This window comes from Aotus nancymaae, unplaced genomic scaffold (genome assembly GCF_030222135.1).
Source record: "Aotus nancymaae isolate 86718 unplaced genomic scaffold, 86718_ANA_hifiasm-v0.15.2.pri h1tg000008l, whole genome shotgun sequence".
Classification (NCBI taxonomy): domain Eukaryota; kingdom Metazoa; phylum Chordata; class Mammalia; order Primates; family Aotidae; genus Aotus; species Aotus nancymaae.
In genome coordinates, this window is record NW_026988419.1 from 4,325,629 (window position 1) to 4,351,474 (window position 25,846).

The window sequence follows — 25,846 nt, forward strand, 5'->3', positions numbered from 1 at the left end:
ACAAATCCCATCACCTTTTCAAGTTCTATTGGTAGATATGCTGTTGGCTTTGAAAGGAGAGGTACTGTGGCATTTATGGTTAAGAACACAGACTTAATAGGTAAAGATTTGAGTCTCAGTTTTAAGAAACTTTGAAACAATTAACTTGTCCTCTCAGAATAATTAGATTTTGCAGGGAATGCAGTCTGTGTCACGACGACTAGCTAACGCTGCCACTGCGGTGTGGAAGCAACCATAGATAACACATCCATGCTGTTCCAATAAAGCTTTATTTATAAAATCAGGAGGCTGGTCAGATTAGGTTCATGCCATAGTTTGTAGACCCCTGAGAGAAACGACAGAAATAATATCACTTACCTTTAAGGATTGCTGTTAAGAATTCAATTGTTTACTATTCGTTTATTTCTTGGCAGGTAGTAGACAATAGATCGAAGTTGCTATTATTATGATGATGATTTCTGAGGTTATTCCAACACAGTCTGTGGCCATGGATCAGTAGTTGTAAGACTTTTTGAATGGGCAGAACAGATTTCCCAATTGAAAATAACTTTCCTGGGTGGGCATGGTGGCTCATGCCTGTAATCACAGCACTTTGGGAGGCTGAGGTAGGCAGATCATAAGTTCAGGAGTTCAAGACCAGCCTGGCCAACTTGGTGAAACCCCATCTCTACTAAAAATACAAAAATTAGCGAGGTGTGGTGGTGCATGCCTGTAATCCCAGCTATTCAGGAGACTGACGCAGGAGAACTGCTTGAACCTGGGAGGCAGAGGTTGCAGTGAAATGAGCTCATGCCATTTCACTCCAGCCTGGGCAACAGAGTGAGAGTCTGTGAAAAAGAAAGAAACAGAGAAAGAGAGGAAAAGGGAGGAAGGGAAAAGAAGGGAAGGGAAGGGAAACGGAAGGGGAAGGGAAGGGGAAGGGAAGGGAAAGGGAGAAGAAAAGGAAGAAAGAGAGAGGGGAGGGAAGGAGGAAGGAAGGGAGGGAAGAAGGAAGGAAGGAAGGAAAAGAAAATAATTTTCCTGAGTGGAAAACCATTTTTGAGAGAATGTAGTACGGGTGGTCCTCTGTAGCCCCACCCTGACATTTCCACTTTGCAAGGGCAGACTAATGCTGCCTTGGTGTGCAGATGATCTGATTTTAAAATGAAGTAGAAGTGAAGCTATTAATTTTATTGTGTAAAATGACAATGCATATTGTCAGGGTGTTAACTGCAAGTGCCATTTTTCTTCTATGTGGTGGCACGTTGTTCACTTGATGTTTTTGGTTTTTTTGACATAAATTTTATTCTGTATATTTGAGATTTACAACATGATGTTATGGGATACATATCGACAGTAAAATGGTTACCATAACGAAGCTGATTAACAATATTATCTCTCATAATTCCTTTTTGTTGGTGACAAGAGCAGCTAAAATCTACTCATTTAACAAAAATCTCCAATACATTAGACTTCATGTTGTACATCAGATCTCTCAACTTTTTATCCTATGCGTTTCCTGTTTTACATGTTTTCACCTGTATTTCCTCATTTCCTCTCTCCCTAGCCTTTGCCTATGGGAACCACTGTTTCATTCTCTATCTCAATATATTTGAGTGCTTTAAAAAAAAAATATATATATATATATATATATATATATCTCGTGTGTGTGTGTGTGTGTGTGTGTGTGTATATATATATATATATATATTCCAGGGCCGAGCATTGTGGCTCATGCCTAAAATCCTAGCACTTTGGGAGGCTGAGGTGGGAGGATCGCTTGAGCTTGAGAGGCAGAGGTTGCAGTAAACTGAGACTGTGCCACTGTACTCCAGCCTGGGTGACAGAGCGAGACTGTTTCAAAAAAAGTTACACACACACACACACACACACACACACATGCACACACACACATTCACACAAATATGTATGTGCATATATATTTATATATAATTAAAAACTATATGTATTTTACATATAAGTGAGATGAGACAATGTTTTTCTCTTTGTTTCTGGCTTATTTCACTTAGCATAATATCCTCCAGGTCCATCTGTATTGTTGCAAATGTCGAATAATATTCCACCGTATACATCTATCACATTTACTTTATCCATTTGTCCATCAATGGATATTTAGATTGTTTCCATATTGGTTATTGTGAGTAATGCTGCAATGAACATGGGAATGCAGCTATCATTACAAGTTGATGATTCATCTCCTTTGGATATATACCCAGAAGATGGACTGCTGGTCATATGGTAGCTCTATTTTAAATTTCTTTAGGAACCTCCATACTGTTTTCCATAATAGCTGTACCAGTCTACATTCTCACCAACAGTGTATTAGGGTTTCCTTTTCTCCATATCCTTGCCAACATTTGTTACTTATCGCTTGTGTTTTTGACAAGAGCCATCTTTACGGGTGTGAGGTGGTATGTCGACCTGGTATTAATTTGCATTTCTCTGATGATTAGTGATGTCGCGCACCTTTTTATGTACCTCTTGGCTATTTAAAAAATAAAAATTAAAGTTGAGACAGGGTCTTGCCATATTGTCCAGGCTGGTCTCAAACTCCTGGGTTTAAGTGATCCTCCTGCCTCAGTCTCCCAAAATGCTGGGATTATGGGCATAAGCCACCATGCCTGGCTACTGTTGGGCATTTTTACGTCTTCTTTGGAGAAACATCTCTTCAGATCTTTAGCCCATTTATTAATAGGGTTATGTTTTTCTGTTATTGAGTGGTAAGAGTGCTTTATACATTTTGAGTATTAACTCCTTGTCAGATGCGTGGTTTGCAAATACTGTTCTCTAGCCTGTAAGTCACCTCTGCATTTCGTCGATTCTTTCCTTTGCTCTGCAAAGGTTTTTCAGTTTGGTGTCATCCCAGTTATTTATTTTTTGCTTTTGTAGCCTGGGCTTTTGGTATAGTATCTGAAAAATCATTGCCAAGGCCAATGTCAAGGATTGAGCCTGGGAGGAGGAGTTTTCTCCTAGGAGCTTTATGGTTTCAGGTCTTACATTTAGGTCTTTTAACCATTTTGAGTTGAGTTTTATGTATGGTGTAAGATAAGGGTCAAATTTCATTCTTTTGTAGTGGCAATTTAGTTTTCCCAGCACCATTTATTGAAGACATTATCCTATCCCCATTGTGTTCTCTTGGTGCCCTTGTTGAGAATTAATGGTCTTATCTATTTGGACTTATTTCTGGGCTTTCAATTCTGTTCCATTGGTCTATGTTTCCATTTTTCTGCCAGTACTATAGTGTTTTGATGACCATAGCTTTGTAATATAATTTTAAATCAGGAACTGTGAGGCCTCCAGCATGTTTTTCTCAGTATTGCTTTGGCTATTCTAGGTGTCTGTGGTTCGATATGAACTTCAGGATTTTTTTCTTTATTATTTTCTTTAGAGACAAGACTTTGCTCTGTTGCCCAGGCTAGACTGTAGTGGCATGATCACAGCTCACTGCAACCCTGAACTCTTAGGTTCAAGCAATCCTCCTGCCTCAGCTTCCCTAGTAGATGGAACTGCAGGCATGTACCACCATACCTGGCTAATTTTTAATTTTTATTTTTTTAAAGAGATAGGGTCTTGATGTACTGTCCAGGCTTTTTTTTTTTTTTTTTTTTTTTTCTATTTCTGTGAAGAATGTCCTTGGGAATTTTGATAGGGACTGTATTAAATCTGCCTATTGCTTTGGGTAATACAGACATTAGAACAATATTAAATTTTCCCATCCATGAATATAAGTATTTATTTGTATCTCCTTTAATTTCTTTTATAATTGTTTTAGTTTTCAGTGTATCAAACCTTCATGTCCTTGAATAATTTATTCTCAGATATTTTGAGCTTTTTTTTTTTTTTTTGAGACAGAGTCTCACTCTGTCACCCAGGCTGGAATGCAGTGGTGCAATCTCGCCTCACTGCAACCCCTGCCTTCTGGGTTCAAGTAATTCTCCTGCCTCACAGCCTCCCAAGTAGCTGGGATCACAGGCACATGCCACCACACCGGCTAATTTTTTGTGTTTTTAAGAGACAGGGTTTCACCATGGTGGCCAGGCTGATCTCAAACTCCTGACCTCAGGTGATCCACCCGCCTTGGCCTCCCAAAGTGTTGGGATTACAGGTGTGAGCCACCGCACCCGGCCAGATATTAAGTTTGTGATGCTGTCATAAATGTGACTGGTTTCTCGATTTGTTTTTCAGCTAGGCCACTATTTGTGTATAGACATGCTACTGATTTTTTTGTATGTTGATTTTGTATCCTACAACTTTACTCACTTCATTTATTAGTTACACGGGCTTTTTTGTTTGTTTTTTGTTTTTGTGAAATCTTTGGGGTTTTCTGCCACCTATAGAATCATGTCATCTGCAAATAGAGATAATTTTATTTTATTTTTTTCCAACTTGGGTGCTTTTTTTTTCTTTTTATTGTCTGATTGCTCTTGCTAGCACTTCCAGTATTATGTTGATAGAAGGGGTGAATGTGGGCATCCCTGCCTTGTACTGAATCTTAGTGGAAAAGTTTTGAGTTTTTCCCTGTTGGTTATGATGTTAGCTGTGAGGTCTTTATAAACTGCATTTATTATGTTGAGGAACTTTCCTTCTATACATAAATAGTTTTCATCAGGAAAGGATGCTGAACTCTGTCAAATACTTTTTCTTTGTCAATTAAGATAATTATGTATTTTTCTCTTTCATTCTGTTAAGATAAGGTATCACATTGATTGATTTGTGTATGTCAAGCCTGCTTTTCATGCCGTAGATAAATCCCACTTTGTCTTGATGTATAATCTTTTTGTGTTGTTGAATTCAGTTTTCTAACATTTTACGGAGGATTTTTGCATCAATCTTCATCAGAGATGCTGGCCTCAAGTTTTCTTTTCTTGTGTTTTTGTCTTGCTTTGGTATCAAGCTGATGCTGGCCTCATAAAATATGTTTGGAAGTATTCCCTCTAGCTCTATTTTTTGGAAGAGTTTAAGAAGTATTGGTAACAATTCTTCTTTGTATGTTTGTAGAAATCAACCATGAAAGCCATCTGGTCCTGAGATTTTCTTCAGTGGAAGGTTTTTAATTACTTCTTCAATCTCTTCACTTGTTATTCTATTCAAGCTTTCTATTTCTCGTTAATTCAATCCTGGTAGGTTATACTTTTCTAGGAATTTATCCATTTCTTCTAGGTTATACAATTTGTTGGCATATAATTATTCATAACAGGCCCTCATGATCCTTATTTCTGAGGCATCTGTTGGAATGGCTCCACTTTCATCTCTGATTTTGAGTCTTCTATCTTTTTTCCTTAGTTTAGCTAGGGGTTTGCTGATTTTGTTTATTTTTTCAAAGAACTAAATCTTGGTTTTATTGAGTTTTTCCTATGGTTTTTCTGTTCTCTATTTGATTTTTTCTGCTCAAATCTTTATTTCCTTCTTTCTGCTAACTTTTGATTTAGTTTGTTCTTCTACTAGCTCCTTAAGATGTAATGTTAGGCTATTTATTTGGGATATTTCTTTTTCTTTTTCTTTTCCTTTTTTATTTTTTTTTATTTTTTTGAGACAGAGTCTTACTCTGTTGCCCAGCTTGGAGTGCAGGGGTGTGATCACAGCTCACTAGAGCTTCGTCCTTCCTGGCTCAAGCAGTCCTGCCACCTCAGCCTCCCAAGTAGCTGGGACCACAGGCACGTGCCACCATGCTGGGCTAATCTTTGTATTTTTTGTAGAAACGGGGTCTCCCTATGTTGCCCAGGCTGGTCTTGAACTCATGGGTTCAAGGGATCCTCCTGCTTCAGCTTCCCAAAGTGCAGTGATTAGAGGAATAAGCCACTGCACCTGGCCTGGGGTCTTTCTTCTTTTTCAATATAGGCATTTTTGGCTCTAAACTTCCCTCTTAGATTGCTTTTCTGCATCCCACAGGTTTTGATATTGTGTTTCCATGTCGTTCATCTCAAATGTTTTTAACATGACATCAAAGACATCCACTTTGAGTTGAAACCAACTATTCAGAATTGAAAAGCCTGGATAGTCTCTCATAGTATATTAATACAAACTGAAGATAGAGGTCATTATACTAAAACTCAGAGCAAAAAACTGTGATGTACATGTTTGATGTTTTTAGTAAGGTCGTTTTATATTATTCTTCAGCATCTTAGAAGCCAGTTTGGGGTAATAAATAAGACTGATGACCATTATGTACACAAGCAGCTCACAAAACAATGACAAGTGGACCTGGTCCTTACCCCTGCTTGCAGTCCCTCCCCAAGTGATCTCAGCCTTAGTTGTGGGGCCTACATTTTGGATTCTATATTGCTGAGGTTTAATGCGTTACTATGCCAACGTGTTTGGGAAAAAAGCAGTAGTAAAACTTGACATTAAGCAAAATATATTTATTATTTTGTTATAAATTAAAAATACATATTTATTTTCTATTGTTAATAAATGGTTCTTATAACACTAAATATATAAACCACCAGAAATTTTCAGTATTTTGTAATTACAATGGTAAATGATAACAGAGTAGAAACACATTTGATTGAAAAGATGAGAAAGGGCAAGATTATAAAATGCCGTAAGGCTGGGCACCGTGGCTCACGCCTGTAATCCCAGCACTTTGGGAGGCCGGCAGGCAAATCACCTGAGGTCAGGAGTTTGAGACCAGCCTGGCCAACATGGTGAAACCCTGTCTATACTAAAACTACAAAAATTAGCCAGGTGTGGTGGCACAAACCTGTGATCCCAGCAACTCGGGAAACTGAGGCAGGAGAATCACTTGAACCAAGGAGGGGGAGGTTGCAGTGAACCAAGGAGGAGGAGGTTACAGTGAACCAAGATCACGCCATCACACTCCAGCCCGTGCAACGAGAGCGAAACTCAGTCTCAAAGAAAAAAAAAAATGCTGTGGCATTTCATTCTGAAATGTTAGGACATAAAGCAGATTTATCCATCCACATGAAAGCTGTTAACAGAAGCAGAAAGTCAAGACCATCGCTGCCTATTACCATGTTATGGGATTGTCATGTGGAGCCTCACATGGAAAATGAGATGGGGGAGAGAGGGACAAAATGTTTCAACCACTAAGGATGCTGGGGACATACAGGATGTTCACTTGATAATATTGTTCCTATTTCAGCAAAAACAATTATAACCAAGTAACAAGGCACTCAGATTATTAGAGCAAGTAAGTACTGAAATAACTTAGTAATCTTTTTTATTTTAACTATTATTTAACAATAGTCAACATATTGCCAGGTGCAGTGGCTCACACCTGTAATCCCAACACTTTGGGAGGCTGAAGCAGGCGGATCACGAGGTCACAAGATCGAGACCATCCTGGCCAACATAGTGAAACCTCGTCTCTACTAAAATACAAAAATTAGCTGGGCGTGGTGGTGCGCGCCTATAGTCCCAGCTACTTGGGAGGTTGAGGCAGGATAGTTGTTTGAACCCCGGAGGCAGAGGTTGCAGTGAGCTGAAATTGCACCACTAAACTCCAGCCTGGCGCCTGGCGACAGAGTGAGACTCTGTCTCAAAAAAAAAAAAAAAAGTAGGCCAGGTGTGGTGGCTCATGCCTATAATCCCAGTACTTTGGGAGACCGAGGCGGGTGGATCACGAGGTCAAGAGATTGAGATCATCCTGGTCAACAAGGTGAAACCTCGTCTCTACTAAAAATACAAAAATTAGCTGGGCATGGTGGTGCACGCCTGTAATCCCAGCTACTCGGGAGGCTGAGGCAGGAGAATTGCTTGAACCCAGGAGGCCGAGGTTGTGGTGAGCCGAGATCATGCCATTATACTCCAGCCTGGGTAACAAGAGCGAAACTGTCTCAAAAAAAAAAAAAAAAAAAAAAAAAAAGTCAACATATTAACTCTTATTTCTAATTATTTACTTTAGCATCTATTTTTATAACATTTTTATATGTAATATTATTATATACTACATATAAGTGTATATTGTACCTGTGTTTAAATATATACATAGTGTTTTCAAATTGCTATATTTGTGTTCTTATCGATTCATGTTGAATCGACTATTCTGCATGTCCATAAGCTTTCAGAGTCTGTTGATAAAACACTACACATGAAGCTTTAATCATTTTGTGCTGATGTTACAAGTAAGTTACAGTTATATACGAGGTTATGCTGACATACGTAATCTGCATCCTCACGATATAAACCTATGTTCTGTCACTGAAAATTAGGCTGTGAGTGAAGTCTGAAAGCTCAGGGAGAGCCAAGGCAGCCAGAGCCGTGCACGTGCCTTCCTGCTCCGAGTTGCCTGCTGGTCACCTGTACCTGCCCTAGCAGACTCTCTTGAGTGGAGAATGTGGCCTGGATCTTTTGACAATTAAAGCTTTGCTCCGTTCTTGGACTAAATCCAGACATAACCATGTCAGGGTCCTCATCTGCCAGGAGGCAGATTGCCCTTGATTTCGCAATCACGGAAAACTTAAAACCGTGTGTACTGGCTGGGCGCGGTGGCTCACGCCTGTAATCCCAGCACTTTGGGAGGCCGAGGCGGGTGGATCACGAGGTCAAGAGAGAGAGAGACCATCCTGGTCAACATGGTGAAACCCTGTCTCTACTAAAAATACAAAAATTAGCTGCATGTGATGGCACGCGCCTATAGTCCCAGCTACTCAGGAGAATCGCTTGAACCCAGGAGGACGAGGTTGCAGTGAGCAGAGATTGCGTCACTGCACACCAGCTTAGCGACAGACGAAGACTCCGTCTCCAAAAAAAAAATGGCACTAAACCACGCTGTTGAGCCTTCCGGAAGGACTTGGGTGGAGTGAAAAGCCAGAGTCCACAACTTCTGTATTCTTCAGGGGGCCGTGGTGCATCCTGGGCAGTTTCTCTGGCACAGGGCATGTGAGTTTTCCTAGGTAGGAAGGCGGAGGTTGCAGGGAAGAAGAAATTACAAGGCTATATATTATAAGGTGATATGGAAGTAGAAAGCTACTTTGCTCTGTAACCTAAAAGGAGTCATTGGATTATTTGCTGCTATGAGTTCATTTTCTGGGAGTACCCTAATAATCAAGAAAGTGCAGAGACAAACATTTTTTTTTTTTTTTTTTTTTTTTTGAGATAGAGCCTCACTCTGTTGCCCAGGCTGGAGTGCAATGGCGCGATCTCGGCTCACTGCAACCTTTGCCTCCCGGGTTCAAGCGATTCTCCTGCATCAGCCTCCTGAGTAACTGGGACCACAGGTGCCTGCCACCACGCCCGGCTAATTTTTGTATTTTTAGTAGAGACGGGGTTTCACCATGTTGGTCAGGCTGGTCTCGAACTCTTGTCCTCGTGATCCGCCCACCTTGGCCTCCCAAAGTGCTGGGATTACAGGTATGAGCCACTGCACCTGGCCAAGAAAAACATTTTTATGTAACCCTTCTCAGGGAAGTGACCTTTCTCCCCTAGAACTGTATTCTTTTTATCCCTCTGCCATCTTAACAGCATACAAGCCATACTTAACATTTTCACTTACTTAACTCATAGCCTGTTTTCTTAAATATCCTTGTGAAAAGTGGTAGCTATTCACATTCCTTTGGGGAAACAGCATTTCTCTAAGAAATGTCTATAGGTTTCAGCCAGATGTAGTGGTTCACGCCTGTAATCCCAGCACTTTGCGAAGCTGGGGCAGGCGGATCACTCGAGGTTAGAAGTTCAAGACCAGCCTGGCCTACATGGCAAAACCCCATCTCTACTAAAAAGAAAATACAAAAAAAAAAAAAAGAAGAAGAAGAAGAAAAAGAAAGCAATGATGATAGGTTTATTTAACAATGTGAAGCAGTCCTGGGAAGTTGTACTTTGAGCAAGATCTGTAAGCAGGATGCCTGCACTCCTCCAGCTAAGACTCAGCGCCAGGTCAGAAGCTGTCTACGTGGGAGGATGGAGCCTGGCATCCGGGGCCCACAAGGACAGGGCCCTGAATATGGACTTAGCAGAACCAGGTTGGGAAGGCAGCTGCACTCACCCCAAGTGCCTCCTGTGGTACCTGCCCCTCATGGTTCCTGCTGGGGACACTCAGCCACCTGCTCCATGGCTGGACTCAGATGATACAACGCCAGGAAAAAATTCAAAAGCCCCATTACCCTTTCAAATGCCTACATAAAACAGATGTCTAATAAAAACCTGCTAATCATCATTTATTATTTGTTGACATACAACAGAAGCCTCTTTTCTAGTAGGAGTTGGGATATGGAAGATGGTGGCCTGTGGGGCTCCGCGTCTTGCAGCCCTTGTCCTCAGGTCATGATCTGACCCCAGAAGGACAGGGACAGTGACTCCAGCAAGGCACTGGGCAGCCAGGTTCTGCTGCATTTGTGTGCAAATCCGCTACGCTTTTAAATTGCTCCATGCATCAGCAAAACCTTAGTTCTTAAGAAAAGGAGACGGAAGAGATTTGGACACCAAAGAGAAACAGAGCCATGCCTCAGCTCCCTGCTGGTGGGAAAACGTGCGTCTAAGGTTGCTTGTCTCTCAGGCTTCCGTGCTTTTGGTTCCTCCTGCGGAGCTGCCGCTGGAGCTGGAGCTTGTTTGTGAAGAACACCTTCCTCCAGCCCACGTCTGCTGCCAGGGCCCTCATGTCGGGAGTGATGGTGTCACAAGTCGACTGGACTACCTGTTCTCACAGTTTATCAGACATGCACAGCTGTGGATGGGAAAAGCCAGACGTGGGTTACAGCACACGTGTGTTAAGTAAAAGCCATTTTGGCTGGGCATGGTAGCTCACGCCTGTAATCTCAACACTTTGGGAGGCCGAGGCAGGCAGATCGTGAAGTCAGGAGTTCAAGAGCAGCCTGGCCAACATGGTGAAACCCTGTCTCTATTAAAAATACAAAAAAAAAAATTAGCCGGGCATGGTGGCATGCACCTGTAATCCTAGCTACTTGGGAGGCTGAGGCAGGAGAATTGCTTGAACCTTGGAGGTGGGAGGTTGTAGTGAGCCAAGATTGCACCACTGCACTCCAGCCTGGTGACAGAGCGAGACTCTGTCTCAGAAAAAAAAGTAAAAGCCATTTACTCACTCAAACTCATTATCAAACTCCTGCTGCCTGTGGGACACTGGAAGAAACACTACCTGTGCCAGATACAGGTCCTGCCTTGAGAAACTTCCGCTTTGAGAAAAAGAGCCAGGCGTAAATATCTAAGTGCACATATATCTAAAGGACATTCCCTTCTGCACACGCTGAAACTTCCAAATGGCAGCAGTAGACACAACATGCTCCTACAACACCGAACAACACTCCTTCATGCAAATGAAAACGTGTTTATTCTCCACCCTCACCCCCACCCACCGCTGCCAAGTCCCAACAGTCACTGTAAACATCTGGGTGATATTTATTGCCTCTAGTTAATTCCAGTTAATCTCTATTTATCTATTTATATTTTTAGACGGAGTCTCACTCTGTTGCCCAGGCTGGAGTGTGGTGTTACGATCTCAGCTCACTGCAACCTCTGCCTACTGGGTTCAGGTGATTCTCCTGCCTCAACCTCCCAAGTAGCTGGGACTACAGATGCATGCCACCACACCCAGCTAATTTTTGTATTTTTGATAGAGACAGGGTTTCACCATGTTGGCCAGGCTGGTCTTGAATTCCTGACCTCATGTGATCTGCCCATCTCAGCCTCCCAAAGTGCTGTGATTATAGGCATGAACCTGTGAGCCACCGTGCCTGGTCCAATTCATCTTTCTATCCTATGCAATAGAATTACAAAGTTCATCGGCACCACTTTATCCTATATAAAACAGTAGGAGAAAGGGAGAGGGAAAAATACTCCCCACACATAAATGTATACATATCTGAGGAAGGAAGAAAATCTGGGTGGCTTCTACAGTCCTGGCTTCTGCATCAGGTCACAAGGCACGAGTTGTACTTTCTCCCTCTACCATCATTCCATTTCTCTTTGTCTTTAGCCAGCACTTCAACTCATCAAGATGCTACGCCCGGTGATGTGATCCAAACCTTCTCTACTTCCTGCAAGGGGTGAGCCTTCTTGGTGTCAAATGTAGAAGATGTTCTATTCTTCTGTTAACTTTTGCCATGGCACACCATAAAAAAAGAATGAAGCCAATCCTTGCAGCAACCTGGATGCCACTAAAGACTGTTATCCTAAGCAAACTAACACAGAAATGGGAAACCAAATAGCGCATGTTCTTACTTGTAAGTGGGAGCTAAATCTTGAGTTCATACAAACATAGGCATGATTGCTGTCCCCCCATAATGGACCACCAGGGCAGCCTCCCTGGCCCATACCCAGCTTCCCACTACCCATCCTACCTTCTATCCCAAACAGCACCAGCCCCGGCCAGCCCCGTTATGCTGTGCTCCCCTGCATCCTGACTTCCTCCTGGGGAGGAAGGAATGTGTAAGTGTGATCTCAACCTCCTTACACCAGTACATTCACTTCTGAACAGAAAGCAGTCACCAGCTGGGCGTGGTTGCTCATGCCTGTAATCCCAGCACTGTGGGAGTCCGGGGCAGATGGATCATTTGAGGTCAGGAGTTCGAAACCAGCCTGGCCAACATGTTGAAACCCTGTCTCTACTAAAAATACAAAAATTAGCTGGGTGTGGTGGTAGCCACCTGTAATCCCAGCTACTCAAGAGGCAGAGGCAGGAGAATCACTTGAACCCAGGAGGTGGAGGTTGCAGTGAGCAGAGATCACATCATTGCACTCTAGCCTGGGTGACAGAGCAAGAGTCAGTCTCAAAAAAAAAAAAAGAAAGCAGTCACCACTCCTGACTTCTTCCATAGTTCATGCTCTTCTGAAAGTACTCCAGTAAGGGAAAAGAATGAATTACAAATAGAAATGAATAGTACAATAAGGCATAACTGCTTAAGATCCTTTCTGCATAACCATCAAAGCAACAGCTATTATATTCACATAATGGTTACTGTTAAGCAGCAACACTGAAAATCTACAGACCCCAAAACATTTTGGTGTTAGGACATTCATGATCTTATCTCTCCTTCAACAGTTCTTCAAGATTTAGTTCCTCTACTCAGATTACAACACATTCTAAATAGAAACAAAGGAAAACTTTAAAGATGTCTTAATGTGGAAAAATAGGTTATGTGAACCGCCTTTAAAAGATCCGGAACTGCGGCGCCAATGTGGAATACTATCCCATTACCAGCACGGTACATTTCAGATATCAATGTGCTTGTAATAGAAATTATGGGAGAAAACTACAAGATTTGGGAGAAAAGGAAGGAATTCTCAGAAGAGCTAAAATTTCCACTAGTATAACTTCATTTATGAGCCATCCAATTTTATACTGAAAATATTTACAGTTTTGTTTGATATTGTAAGTTGGTATACAAAATACCCCCATCTATGACTCCCAACCCCTGGTGCTCTTTTGCTTAGTTGCCGGGTTGCAAAACAAGGTTCCATAGTTCTAGCTACTTGGATCCAAAGCCCAGCTAATCATGGATTTAGCTACCCCTGGTGGTGGTGCATGAATTTTACATACATAAACTGTAAAGTTGAAGAGAATCGTAGGGCTTATCTAGTTAAAACCTCTCCTTTTGCAAATAGGAAAACCAGGGAGGGCTGAGAGAAGAGAACGGAGATGGATGCTGCTCCAGGTGCATGCTGGGGAGTGGCCGAGCTAAGAACAGAACAGAACCCAGCTCTCCAGCCTCCTGCTGATTTAAACACACCACACTGCCTGCGCACAGTGATGCTAGGAGATCCCCTCCCGCGAGCTTTCAGCCTTCTAGAGTCTTCTGAGACATTTGCTCTGTTCAACCTTAATATCAACTGGTCAAATTCTTGGGCCCAGCCGGGCTCCAGTGGCTCACGCCTGTAATCCCAGTCACTTGAGGTCAGGAGTTCAAGACCAGCCAGGGCAACATGGTGAAACCCTGTCTCTACTAAAAATACAAAAATTTGCCAGGTATGGTGGCGTGCACCTGTAGTCCCAGCTACTTGGGAGGCTGAGGTGGGAGTGAGCCAAGATCACGCCACTGCATGCCAGCCTGACAACAGAGCAAGACTCCATCTTTGGGAGGCTGAGGTGGGAGGGTCATTTGAGCCCAGGAGTTCAAGAGCAACTTAGGCAACACAATGAAATCCCACCTCTATTTTAGAAATTAAGTATATGTGTGTACATATAGATATACACACACAGACATACACACACACACTCAAAAGGAATATATGAAGTACTGTAATATGGATTATATTACTTAAGGCCAGGTGAAATGGCTCATGCTTATAATCCCAGCACTTTGGGAGGCCAAGGTGGGTGTATCATCTGAGGTCAGGAGTTTGAGACCAGCCTGACCAACATGGGGAAACCCCATCTCTACTAAAAATACAAAAATTAGCCGGGCATGATGGCGGGTGCCTGTAAACCCAGTTACTCGGGAGGCTGAGGCAGGAGAATCATTTGAACCCAGGAGGGAGAGTTTGCAGTGAGCTGAGATCATGCCATTGCACTCCAGCCTGGGCGACAGAGCAAGACTCCATCTCAAAATAAAAAAAGATTATATTAATTAAAACAATTTTTTTTTTGAGATAGCATTTTGCTCTGTTGCTCAGGCTGGGGTGCAGTGATATGAATACAACTCACTGTAACCTCAACCCCCTGGGCTCAAGTGATCCTCCTGCCTCAGCCTCCAGAGTAACTGGGATTACAGTTACTCAGCTAATTTTTTAAAAATTTATTGCAGAGATGACATCTCCTTATTTTGCCCAAGTTGGTCTCAAATTCCTGGGCTCAAGCAATCCTCCCTCCTCAGCCTCCCAAAGTGCTGGAAAATGTTGGCTTTTTAGATAATAAGATTATGATTTGAATCATCTTGGAAAATGTTGTATGTTCTTTTATAAATGGACACTGCCCCAATACATTATAGCTAAATACCAAGCTAGTTGGGGTTCCTCGGTTGCAAGCAACAGATTCCAATTCTGACTGACTTAAGCCAAAGAGGTATTTAATGGAAAATTAGTATGTGTGTGATTGTGGGGTAGGGTTGCGGGGTCTAGAATTGAAGAAACAATGGAAGAAGTAGGGACCAAGGCACCTTCCAGGAGCCACGGAGTACAACTGAGAAAGGTCACAATGAAGCCTTGACACTGGCTGGAATCAGAACTGACAGTGCGTTCTGTTCTCGGGTCATTCTGCTGAGGATTCGAAGCAGTGAGACAGTGCATCTTGTCTGCTTGGGGCAGGGAAGAAAACAGGGCACTGCAATGGACAGCCCACGGAAGCACACATACTGGGAGACGGCAATGCAGCAGAGGCTATTACTGGAAGAAGTGGAAATGGATGTCAGGTAGTTCCTCCTTGCCCTATTCTGTTTTTTTGGAGGGAGACAGAATCTTGCTCTATCCCCCAGGCTGGATGGAGTGCAGTGCTGTGATCTTGGTTCACTGCAACCTCCGCCTCTGCCTCCTGGGTTCAAGCAATTCTCCTGCCTCAGCCTCCCAAGCAGCTGGGATTACAGGTGCCTGCCACCATGCCCGGCTAATTTTTGTATTTTTAGTAGAGACAGGGTTTCCCCACGTTGGTCAGGCTGGTCTTGAACTCCTGACTTCAGGTGATCCACCCACCTAGGTTTCCCAAAGTGCTGGGATTACAGGTGTGAGCCACTGTGCCCGGCACTTTGCCCTATTCTCTTATGCCACCATGCTTCCCCTTGGCTGTTCCTTGACTTGGAATGACCCCTAACCCAGATCACCTGTCTTCACCAATTTCACCCTCAAAAGCCGGATAAAGTAACCCGCTTCTGTGCAGCGAGGCAGAGAAAATCACTTTTCACTGTCTTTGTACCTTGCATATACATCCCTTGCTGAACTGATCACACTGTATTATAATTATTTGTATCTACATGAACCTCTCCTGTAAGACTGTAACTTCTTTGAGGGGAGGAATGTCTTTTCCTCTCTGCTGCTGTGTGGTTAAGACAATCAGTCTCCATCACAAAGTTGGTACTCAACAAATGATTGTTACGTTAAAAAAAGTTTTTAGAAAGCACATGGAAAATTCTATATAGACATAAAATAATTGACTGTTACCTTTGCAAATCTGTGTGATGTTTGAGAAAGCCTGGCAATATCTTCCAGATCCAGATAAGAAATGATATTTAGGAGCAAATCGTCTGAGAGCCATTCAGGGAAGTCAAATTTACCTTTGCACAAATTGATGACAAAGTCTAATGTTCTTACACCAAATATTATGGCAGTTTGACCTGTAATTCAAAGAAGCCAACAAACCAAGATGGTTATCATGTACAGTCACGTCAAAACTGTAACAACAATCAGTGAGATACAAGCTTCAGGGCATTTTTTCCCTGGGAGTGATGTTAGATGATGCTGAGTCATTCTTACTTTCACCAAGCTGCCTTTGGGACTAAGAGAATGCAGTTTTGAGGCATCTGTTTCCAATTGCCGTCTCTGCCCTGAGATCAGAATCTTTTAGGGACACTCACTGTTTAGCACAGTGATTTCTGCATCCCCTTGGTCTCGTCAGCCCCAAACTCCAGTCTATACTGCTAATTTAATTGGTCTGGGTATTACACTGTACTCATACAGCCTCTCCAAGCGGGCAGCTATGTGGAGGAAAAAAAATGCTGGTCCACGTGGCTTTTCTGCCAGCCCCTCTACTCCCCATTGGTCTAAAACACACTGTATCCTAATTTTAGTTGACTTTTGCTCTCGTATTTAATTTTTTTTTTAGAGGGTTAGCCCAGGCTGGAGTGCTGTGGCGCAATCTCAGCTCACTGCAGTCCTCCCATTTCAAGCAATCCTCCCATTTCAGCTTCCTGAGTAGTTGGGACTACCAGTGGGTGCCACCATGCCTGCCTGCTTTCTTTTTTTTGAAGAGATGTAGTCTTTTTTTAAAGTTTATTTTTATTATTTTTATCTTTTTTTAAGACAGGGTTTCACCATGTTGATCAGGCTGGTCTTGAACTCCCAACCTCAGGTGATCCGCCCGCCTTGGCCTCCAAAGTGCTTGGATTACAGGCATGAGCCACCATGCCTGGCCGAGACATAGTCTTACTATGTATCCCAGGCTGGTCTAGAACTCCTGGGCTCAAGTAATCCTCCCACCTTGGCCTCTCAAAGTGCTGGAATTGCAGGCATGAGACACCATGCCCCTGTTGTTTTTATACACTGTGTCTACACCAAACTTTCTTCCTTTTTCTTTACTGTTTCCTTTCATCCCTATCTTCATTTGATAGAAAAAAATAGAAAGAGGGCCAAGTGTGGTGGCTCACACCTGTAATCCCAGCACTTTGGAAGGCCGAGGTGGGTGGATCACCTGAGGTTGGGAGTTTGAGACCAACCTGACCAACATGGAGAAACCCCGTCTCTACTAAAAATACAAAATTAGCTGGGCGTGGTGGTACATGCCTGTAATCCCAGCTACTCGGGAGGCCGAGGCAGGAGAATCGCTTAAACCTGGGAGATGGAGGTTGCGGTGAGCCGAGATCACACCATTGCACTCCAGCCTGGTCAACAAGAGCAAAACTCCGTCTCAAAAAAAAAAAAAATCTACTTGGTGGTCTTCAAGAACACAATAGGTTGCTATTAACTACAGTCACCATGTTGAACAACACATCTCTTTGATTTATTTCTTCCATCTAACTGAAATGTTGTATCCTTTGACCAACTCTCCCTAATTTCTCCCTGCTCTCCCGGCCTCAGGTGACCCCTATACTACTCACACATAAGTGAGATCATGCATCGTTTGTCTTTCTGTGCCTGGCTTACTCCCCTTAGCGTAATGACCCCCAGGTTCACCCATGTTGTCACAGATGATAGGACTTCCTTTTTTTAACAAAAAAGGCTGGATAGTATTCCATTGTGTATGTGTATTGCATTCTGTTTATCCATTCATCTGTTGATGGATAGGTTGATTCCATATCTTGGCTATTGTGAATAATGCTGCAGTGAACATGGAAGTACAGTTATCTCTTTTATACACTGATTTCATTCCCTTTGGCTATATATCTAATAGTGGGATTGCTGGATCATATGGTAGTTCTATTTTTAATCTTTTGAGGAACTTCCATGCTGGTTTTCCATAATGGCTATACTTACATCCCACCAGCAGTGTACAAGGGTTCTCTTTTCTCTACCAACACTGCTAAATCCTTGCCAACATTTTACCTTTCAACCAACTTTAGAATAGTTAATAGATGTGAATCGGGGGGAAATAGGTGGGAAGTGGAAATTTGACTATATATTTGTAATCTTTTTTTGTTTTTAAAAGATATTATGGGCCGGGCGCGGTGGCTCATGCCTGTAACCCCAGCACTTTGGGAGGCCGAGGCGGGTAGATCACGAGGTCAAGAGATCGAGACTGTCCTGGTCAACATGGTGAAACCCCGTCTCTACTAAAAATACAAAAAAATTACCTGGGCATGGTGGCGCGTGCCTGTAATCCCAGCTACTCAGGAGGCTGAGGCAGGAGAATTGCCTGAACCCAGGAGGCGGAGGTTGCGGTGAGCCGAGATCGCGCCATTGCACTCCAGCCTGGGTAACAAGAGTGAAACTCCATTTCAAAAAAAAAAAAAGATATTATATGATGCTTTTGTCAGCAGCATTTATACTAAAACTGGGATGAAGAAAAAGATGAATATAGCCCAGAGAAAGGATGACACAAAATTGAAATTACTGAAAAAATTAAAACCATTAGGAGTAGATTCTGTGACCATATATAATTTAGCTAAAAATTAAGAACAAAGAAAGTAACTACAAAATCCTCAACTACCTGGAAATCAAACATTTTTCTTTCTTTCTTTTTTTGTTGCCCAGGCTGGAATGCAATGGTGCGATCTCAGTGCAATCTCGGCTCGCCACAACCTTTGTCTCACAGATTCAAGTGATTTGCCGGCCTCAGCCTCCCGAGTAGCTGGGATTATAGGCATGCGCCACCACGCCTGGATAATTTTGTATTTTTAATAGAGATGGGGTTTCTCCATGTTGGTCAGGCTGGTCTCGAACTCCCAACCTCAGGTGATGTGCCCACCTCGGCCTCCCAAAGTGCTGGGATTATAGGTGTGAGCCATTGCGCCTGGCAATTTTTGTATTTTTAGTAGAGAAGGGGTTTCACCATGTTGCCCAGGCTGGTCTCAAACTCCTGACCCCAGGCAATCCACTCACCTTGGCCTCCCAAAGTGCTGGGATTAGAGGCATGAGCCACCACCTAAACAGTATATTTCTTAATAATCTAAGGGTCAAAGAAGAAATCAAAATGGAAATTAGAATATGTCTTAACTGAATGAAAATGAATGAGAATAAAGACACAAGTTATCAAAACTTGTGTAATGTAGTAAAGCAGCATTGAAAGAAAATTTAGAGGAAGAAAAATGGCTCTAAACAATGATTAGGCCAGGTGCAGTGGCTCATGTCTATAATCCCAGCACTTTGGAAGGTCAAGGTGGGATATCACTTGAAGGCAGGAGTTACAGATGATAAGTTCGAAGACCAGCCTGGGCAACATAATGAGACCCTGTCTCTACAAAATTATCCAGGTGTGCTGGTGTACACCTGAAGTCCCAGCTACTCCAGAAGCTGAGGCAGGAGGATCACTTGAACCCAAGAGGTTGAGGCTGTAGTGAGCCATGATCACACCACTGCACTCCAGCCTGGGCGACAGAGCAAAACCCTGTGTCAAAAATAAAAAATAAAATAAAATGAATAAATAAACAATGATTTATGCTTCCATCTCAAGAAGCTAAAGAAAGACCAACAAACCAGACCTAAGAAAAGTAGTAGAAAGGAATTAAAGGTAAGAACAGAAATCAATTTTTAAAAACTCATAAAATCAACAAAGCTAAAAGTTAGTTCTATGAAAAAATTAATAGAAGAAGTAAACCCCTGGCAAGAGTAATTAACAACAAAAAAAAAAGAAAATAGAGGAAATGTAAATTACCATTATCATGGAGTGAAAAAGAACACACTACAGATCCTACAGACATCAAAACAAGAGGATATTATGAACAAGTTACAACAAAAAAATGTGATAATTTAGATAAAATAAAGTATCTAGGACAAATGTTAACATCTTTTGTTAGTGGTATCAATTCTCTGTAATTTTTTTTTTTTTTTTGGAGATGGAGTCTCACTCTGTTGCCTAGTCTGGAGTGCAGTGGTGTGAGCTTGGCTCACTACAGCCTCCGTCTCCTGGGTTCAAGTGACTCAGCTTCCGGAGTAGCTGGGATTACAGGCACCAACATGCCCAGCTAATTTTTTATATTTTTAGTAGAGATGGGGTCTCACCATGTTGGCCAGGCTGGTCTCAAACTCCTGACCTCAAATGATCTGCCCACCTTGGCCTCCCAAAGTGCTAGGATTATAGGCGTGAGCCACCACACTCAGCCAGAGTCTCTGTAATGTTCTTTTCTGTAGGTTTAAAATATTTCTAAATTTGAAAACTTTTAAAGAGCAAGCTACAGAACACAATGTATAAGATTCTTCTTTTTGGCCGGGCGTGGTGACTCACACCTGTAATCCCAGCACTTTGGGAGGCCAAGGTGGGCAGATCATTTGAGGTCAGGAGTTTGAGACCAGCCCGGCCAACATGGTGAAACACTGTCTCTACTAAAAATAGAAAAATTAGCTGGGCATGGTATTGGGGGCTGTAATGCCAACTACACGGGAGGCTGAAGCAGGAGAATCACTTGAACCTGGAAGGCAGAGGCTACAGTGAGATAAGATCACACTACTGCACTCCAGCCTGGGCTACAGAGGGAGACTCTGTCTCCACACCCCCCCCAAAAAAAGATTTTTCTTTTTGTTTATTTTATTTATTTATTTATTTAAAGATAGGCTCTCACTCTGTTGCCCATACTGGAGTACGGTGGCGCAATCACTGCAGCTGTGACCTCTTGGATACCAGTGATCGTCCCATTTCAGCCTCCCCAGTAGATGGAACCACAGGTGAATACCATCACACCCCGTTAATTTTTGTACTTTTTGTAGAGACAGGATTTCATCACATTGCCCAGGCTGGTCTTGAACTCCTTGGGCTCAAGTGATCCTCCCGCCTTGGCCTCCCAAAGCCCTCAGATTACAGGTGTGAGCTACTGCGTCTGGCCCTTTTTGTGTTAACATAACATATTCTTGTATGTATGCATAAACCATTTTTATAAGGATATAACAAAAACTCCTAATGATGTTTGTCACTGAAACTAGAAACATGGGACAGAGAGAGACTTATTTTCATGCCAAAACCTTTCTTTTCTTTTTTCTTTTTTTTTGAGAAGGGGTCTAATCCTGTCCCCCTGCCTAGAGTGTAGTGACACAATCATGGCTTGCTGCAGCTTTGACCTCCTAGCTCAAGCCATCCTCCCACCTCAAACTCCCAAGTAGCTGGGGCTACAGGCATGTGCCACCGTGCCCAGCTAATTTTTTATTTTTTGTATAGACAGTGTCTCTCTATGTTGTCCAGGCTGGCCTCAAACTCCTGGGCTCAAGCAGTCCTCCCACCTTTGCCTCGCAAAGTGCTGAGATTACAGGCATGAGCCACAGCGCCTAACCTAAAACTTTTTCAAACTGATTTAACTTTTGTTTTACTATGTGCGTTAATTCAATATTTAATCTTAAAAAATCAGTTAATAATAAATGATAAAATGTAGGATCTTATTTAGATCTGCCTTCTCTGCTCTGCAGCCCAGAGCCAGCCTCCCACGCTCCTACCTCCTGCACTCTCCCACCTCACCCTCCGCTTGCAGAACCCAACCAAGGTGAGCAGAAGCTAGAGATCCAGGCTGAAGACAAGCAGAAGCTGATGAGCAAGGGCAGCAAGGAGGGGAGGAGTGCTGGAAGAGGTGTTAGTTAGGAATGAGAAAATAAAGGCCCAAGTTAAAGGCTGATGCCTAAACAAACAAACAAGCAGACAAAAACCTAGAGAAAATGGATTATGGAACAAGGCATGATGGCAAAAGGGGTAAGAAAACACCTACCTCCTATTGGATGGAGTACAATTAACACAGCAGCTTTTTGGAGGGCAATTTGTGAGGATAATGAAGTGACTGGTATCTTATGTAAATATTAAATTACTCAAAACTTAAAATATTGTGACATCAAAATATTAATGAAGTCCTATTTTAGGTACAAATGTTGAAATAATGTAAATTACACAATTTAAAATTCTTTCAAGAGTAGCATAGCTGCCAGGCGCGGTGGTTCACGCCTGTAATCCCAGCACTTTGGACAGATCGTGAGGCGGGCAGATTACGAGGTCACGAGATCAAGACCATCCTGGCAACATGGTGAAATCCCATCTCTACTAAAATTTTAAAAATTAGCTGGGCATGGGGGTGGGCGCCTGTAGTCCCAGCTACTCGGGAGGCTGAGACAGGAGACTTGCTTGAACCTGGGAGGCAGAGGTTGCAGTGAGCCGAGATCGCACCACTGCACTCCAGCCTGGCAACAGAGTGACACTCCATCTCAAAAAAAAAAAAAAAAAAGTAGCATAGTTATAATGTTGGCATAATAATAATAATTATTATTATTATTTTCACCCAGGTGCGGGTGGGCTGAGGCCGAAAAGGGCGTCAGCCAAGTTGGCATAATTATAAAGGTCAAGTGTGTTGCCCATGGCATTTGTGCTGCATCCTGTGGCAGTGCCACTCGAACCAGTTCACAGAAAGACCAGCCTTGGTCATTCAATAACAAAATCTTGAATTTTGCCAGATTTTCAAGAATTCTCCCCTCAAATAAAATCTATCAAAATTTGTAAGGTATATCTCTTTGGATATAGCAATCCCACCTGTAGGAATCTATGTTACTGACATTCCTACTGACTTCTCATGTAAGGTGCAGATATAGATGTCCCAGCATGTACCTAAAGGCTTCAGTAAGAATCGCAAAAAATGCCCATCAGGTGAGATTGTGTATTTGTAGCCATCAAATACCATACGTCCTTGCAAAAGAACAGGGGATTTTATGTATACTAACAGAAAAATAATCATAATTAATATATGAAGAGCAAAAACAAGTTAAAAACCTAAAGATGAAATTTGATTTTATTTTTAGAAACATACAATTCAAACAGAAAGAATTCAAATACAAATGAAACTATTTGGAATGGTTATCTCTGGGGAATGGAGTTTGGAGGAGACAAATAATTTTCACTTTTTAAATATTAAAAATTGCAACAGCTAGAATTTTTTGAGTACTTCTTATGTGCCAGGCAAATTCCAAGCACTTCATTCAATTAGTCCTCATAAGGGTCCTGTGAGATAGATGCCATTATTATTCCCATTATCAACGCTTGAGGGAACTGAGACTCAGAGATGAAATAATTTGGTTAAGGCCAGGCGAGGTGGCTCAGGCCTGTAATCCCAGCACTTTGGGAAGCCAAGGCGGGTGGATCACGAGGTCAGGAGATCAAGACCATCCTGGCTAACACAGTGAAACCCCGCCTCTACTAAAAATACAAAAAATTAGCCAGGTGTGGTGGCGCACGTCTGCACTCCCAGTGACTCAGGAGGCTGAGGCAGGAGAATCACCTGAACCCAGCAGGCGGAGGTTGTAGTGAGCTGAGTTCGCGCCAGTGCAGTCCAGCCTGGGCAACAGAGCAAGACTCCGTCTCAAAAACAAACAAACAAACATGGTTTGGAGTTTTCCCCTCAGAGACACAGGAGCCTTTGAACTTGCGGGGCTGATTTAATTTGGTATCACAATGTTGCTCCTGGCGGGAAACCGCTTGGCAGTCCTAGACTGCAGCTCTGAAAACTACCATTTAAAAAGCCTGGTTGGTACATGCCTTGGCTAAATCCCTCAACTCTCCTGCTGTCCAGCAGGAGCAGAGCCAGCAGAGAGGCAGGGCTGCTGTCAGACTCAGAAAATCTCTGCCATATTGCCACTTCTCTTCCAGTATCAGAACCCCTCTAGTAGTTATTCCTGAAGTTAATCCCCTCCCCCAGTATCTTATCAGGGGCTTGACACCTCCCCACAATATCCTATCAAGGGCGGGGCTTGGAAAGTACCTGGAGCAGGCCAGAGTCTGGTGAGAGTGCAGGTAAGCCAGCACTTAGAAGGCAGTGGTAGGCTTTTGACTCCCATCTCTGGCCCAAATCCCCATCTCCAGGTTTTTGTGGAAGACAATCAGAAAATCACATGGTCTCAATGAACAATGCAGCATTCACTAGGCATACAGCTCTGCGGAAGGTCCTGCAGTGGTTAAAAAATAAAATGGAGGCTAGGCTCATGCCTATAATCCCAGCACTTTGGGAGGCTGAGGCAGCCAGATCACTTGAGGTTAAGAGTTCGAGACCAGCCTGGCCAACACGGTGAAACCTCGTCTCCACTAAAAATACAAAAATGAGCCAGGTGTGGTGGTGTACGCCTATACTCCCAGCTACTCGGGGGCAGGCAGGGGATGCTCTGAGGCATCGAATTGCTTGAACTTGGGAGGTGGAGGTTGCAGTGAGTCAAGATCATGCCACTGCACTCCAGCCTGGGAAACAGAGCAAGACTCTCTCTCAAAAAAAACCAAAAAACAAAAAACAGATCTTAACCTGAAAATGAAATGTGTTTTATGGAAGTTGACTTCATAGGGATCTGCATAGAAACATGTCTGGTCCACAAAGAAGTCAGGTGTGCCTGGACTGATTTAAATTCAATCAAAAGTAGATAGTCTTCCGCCAACATGGTTGTTCTTTTTGTTTGTTTGTTTTCTTCTAATCTCAGTCACATTTTCTTTTTTCTTTTTTTATGTGACAACATGGTTGTTCTTAAGCCAACAATGAATTTTATAAATATTTGCCTTAAAGGAGTTAATAATATTGCACACATATGGTAAGACAGTGAACCACTCAATCCAGCCTTTTTTTTTTTTTTTTAACTCCACCTCCCAGGTTCAAGCAATTCACCTGCCTCAGCCTCCCAAGTAGCTGGGATTACAGGCTTGCACAACCACCCCCAGCTAATTTTTGTATTTTTAGTAGAGACAGGGTTTCACCATGTTGACCAAGCTGGTCTCAAACTCCTGACCTCAGGTGATCCACCTGCCTCCGATTCCCAAAGTGCTGGGATTACAGGCCTGAGCCACATCCGTTCCCAGACTTTTAACTATTTAAGAAAGCAAAACAAAACCTTCCCTCTTTAAACAAAATGAAAAACAACAATAAACTACCACATATATATACACATATATAAAACAAAACTATCACATACATACATACATCTTGCCATGTTGCCCAGGCTGGTCTTGAACTCCTGGGCTCGAGCAATCCTCCCACTTCAGCCTCCCAAAGTGTTGGGGATAACAAGTGTGAAGCACCACAATTGGCTTATCACATATTATTATTGTTAAACAATGGAATTTTTAAAAGAGTGTTGATTATCAAAGATCCACTCAGAGTTTGCCTTCTAAATTAGAGTTTGCTTGATTTTTTGACTTTCAATGCTTAGTCCTGGCAATGTCAGTATTTAGCTGTAAGATCCTGGAAGGTGGTATCCTTTCTGAATCTCATGGTGATAAATAATATTTATTTCACAAGGATATTAGAACAATAAAATGAAAGTGGAAGTACTTGATATTAATATAAATAACACTGTTAACTATAAGAATCTCTAAGGCGTCTTTTAGTTTTAAAATATTACTATTATTTATTTTATTTATTTATTTTTTGAGACAGAGTCTCCCTGTCGCCCAGGCTGAAGTGCAGTGGCACGATCTTGACTCACCACAACCTCCACCTCCCAGGTTCAACCGATTCTCCTGCCTCAGCCTCCTGAGTAGATGGGATTACAGGGGCGCACCACCACATCCAGGTATTTTTGTATTTTTAGTAGAGACGGGGTTTCACCATGTTGATCAGACTGGTCTCAAACTCCTGACCTTGTGATCCTTCTGCCTCTGTCTCCCAAAGTGTTGGGATTACAGGTGTGAGCCACCATGCCT

The 25,846-nt window shown here is 42.6% G+C and overlaps 2 protein-coding genes across 2 annotated transcripts in view; one reads left to right on the top strand and one right to left on the bottom strand.

The window, feature by feature from the left end:
• Positions 1-13,598, top strand: part of SLC16A14 (solute carrier family 16 member 14) — a 55,678-nt gene extending 42,080 nt beyond the window's left edge. The window contains exon 5 of the mRNA XM_064372916.1: positions 13,516-13,598. Coding sequence (XP_064228986.1) covers positions 13,516-13,592 — 77 coding nt within the window. The 3' untranslated portion in view covers positions 13,593-13,598. The remainder of the gene's footprint in view (positions 1-13,515) is intronic.
• The window catches only part of FBXO36 (F-box protein 36), a 79,990-nt gene continuing 63,903 nt past the window's right edge, over positions 9,760-25,846 (bottom strand). Inside the window, 2 exon segments of the mRNA XM_012434072.2 lie at positions 9,760-10,621; positions 16,000-16,172. Of these exon segments, the coding sequence (XP_012289495.2) occupies positions 10,433-10,621; positions 16,000-16,172 (362 nt within the window). The 3' untranslated portion in view covers positions 9,760-10,432.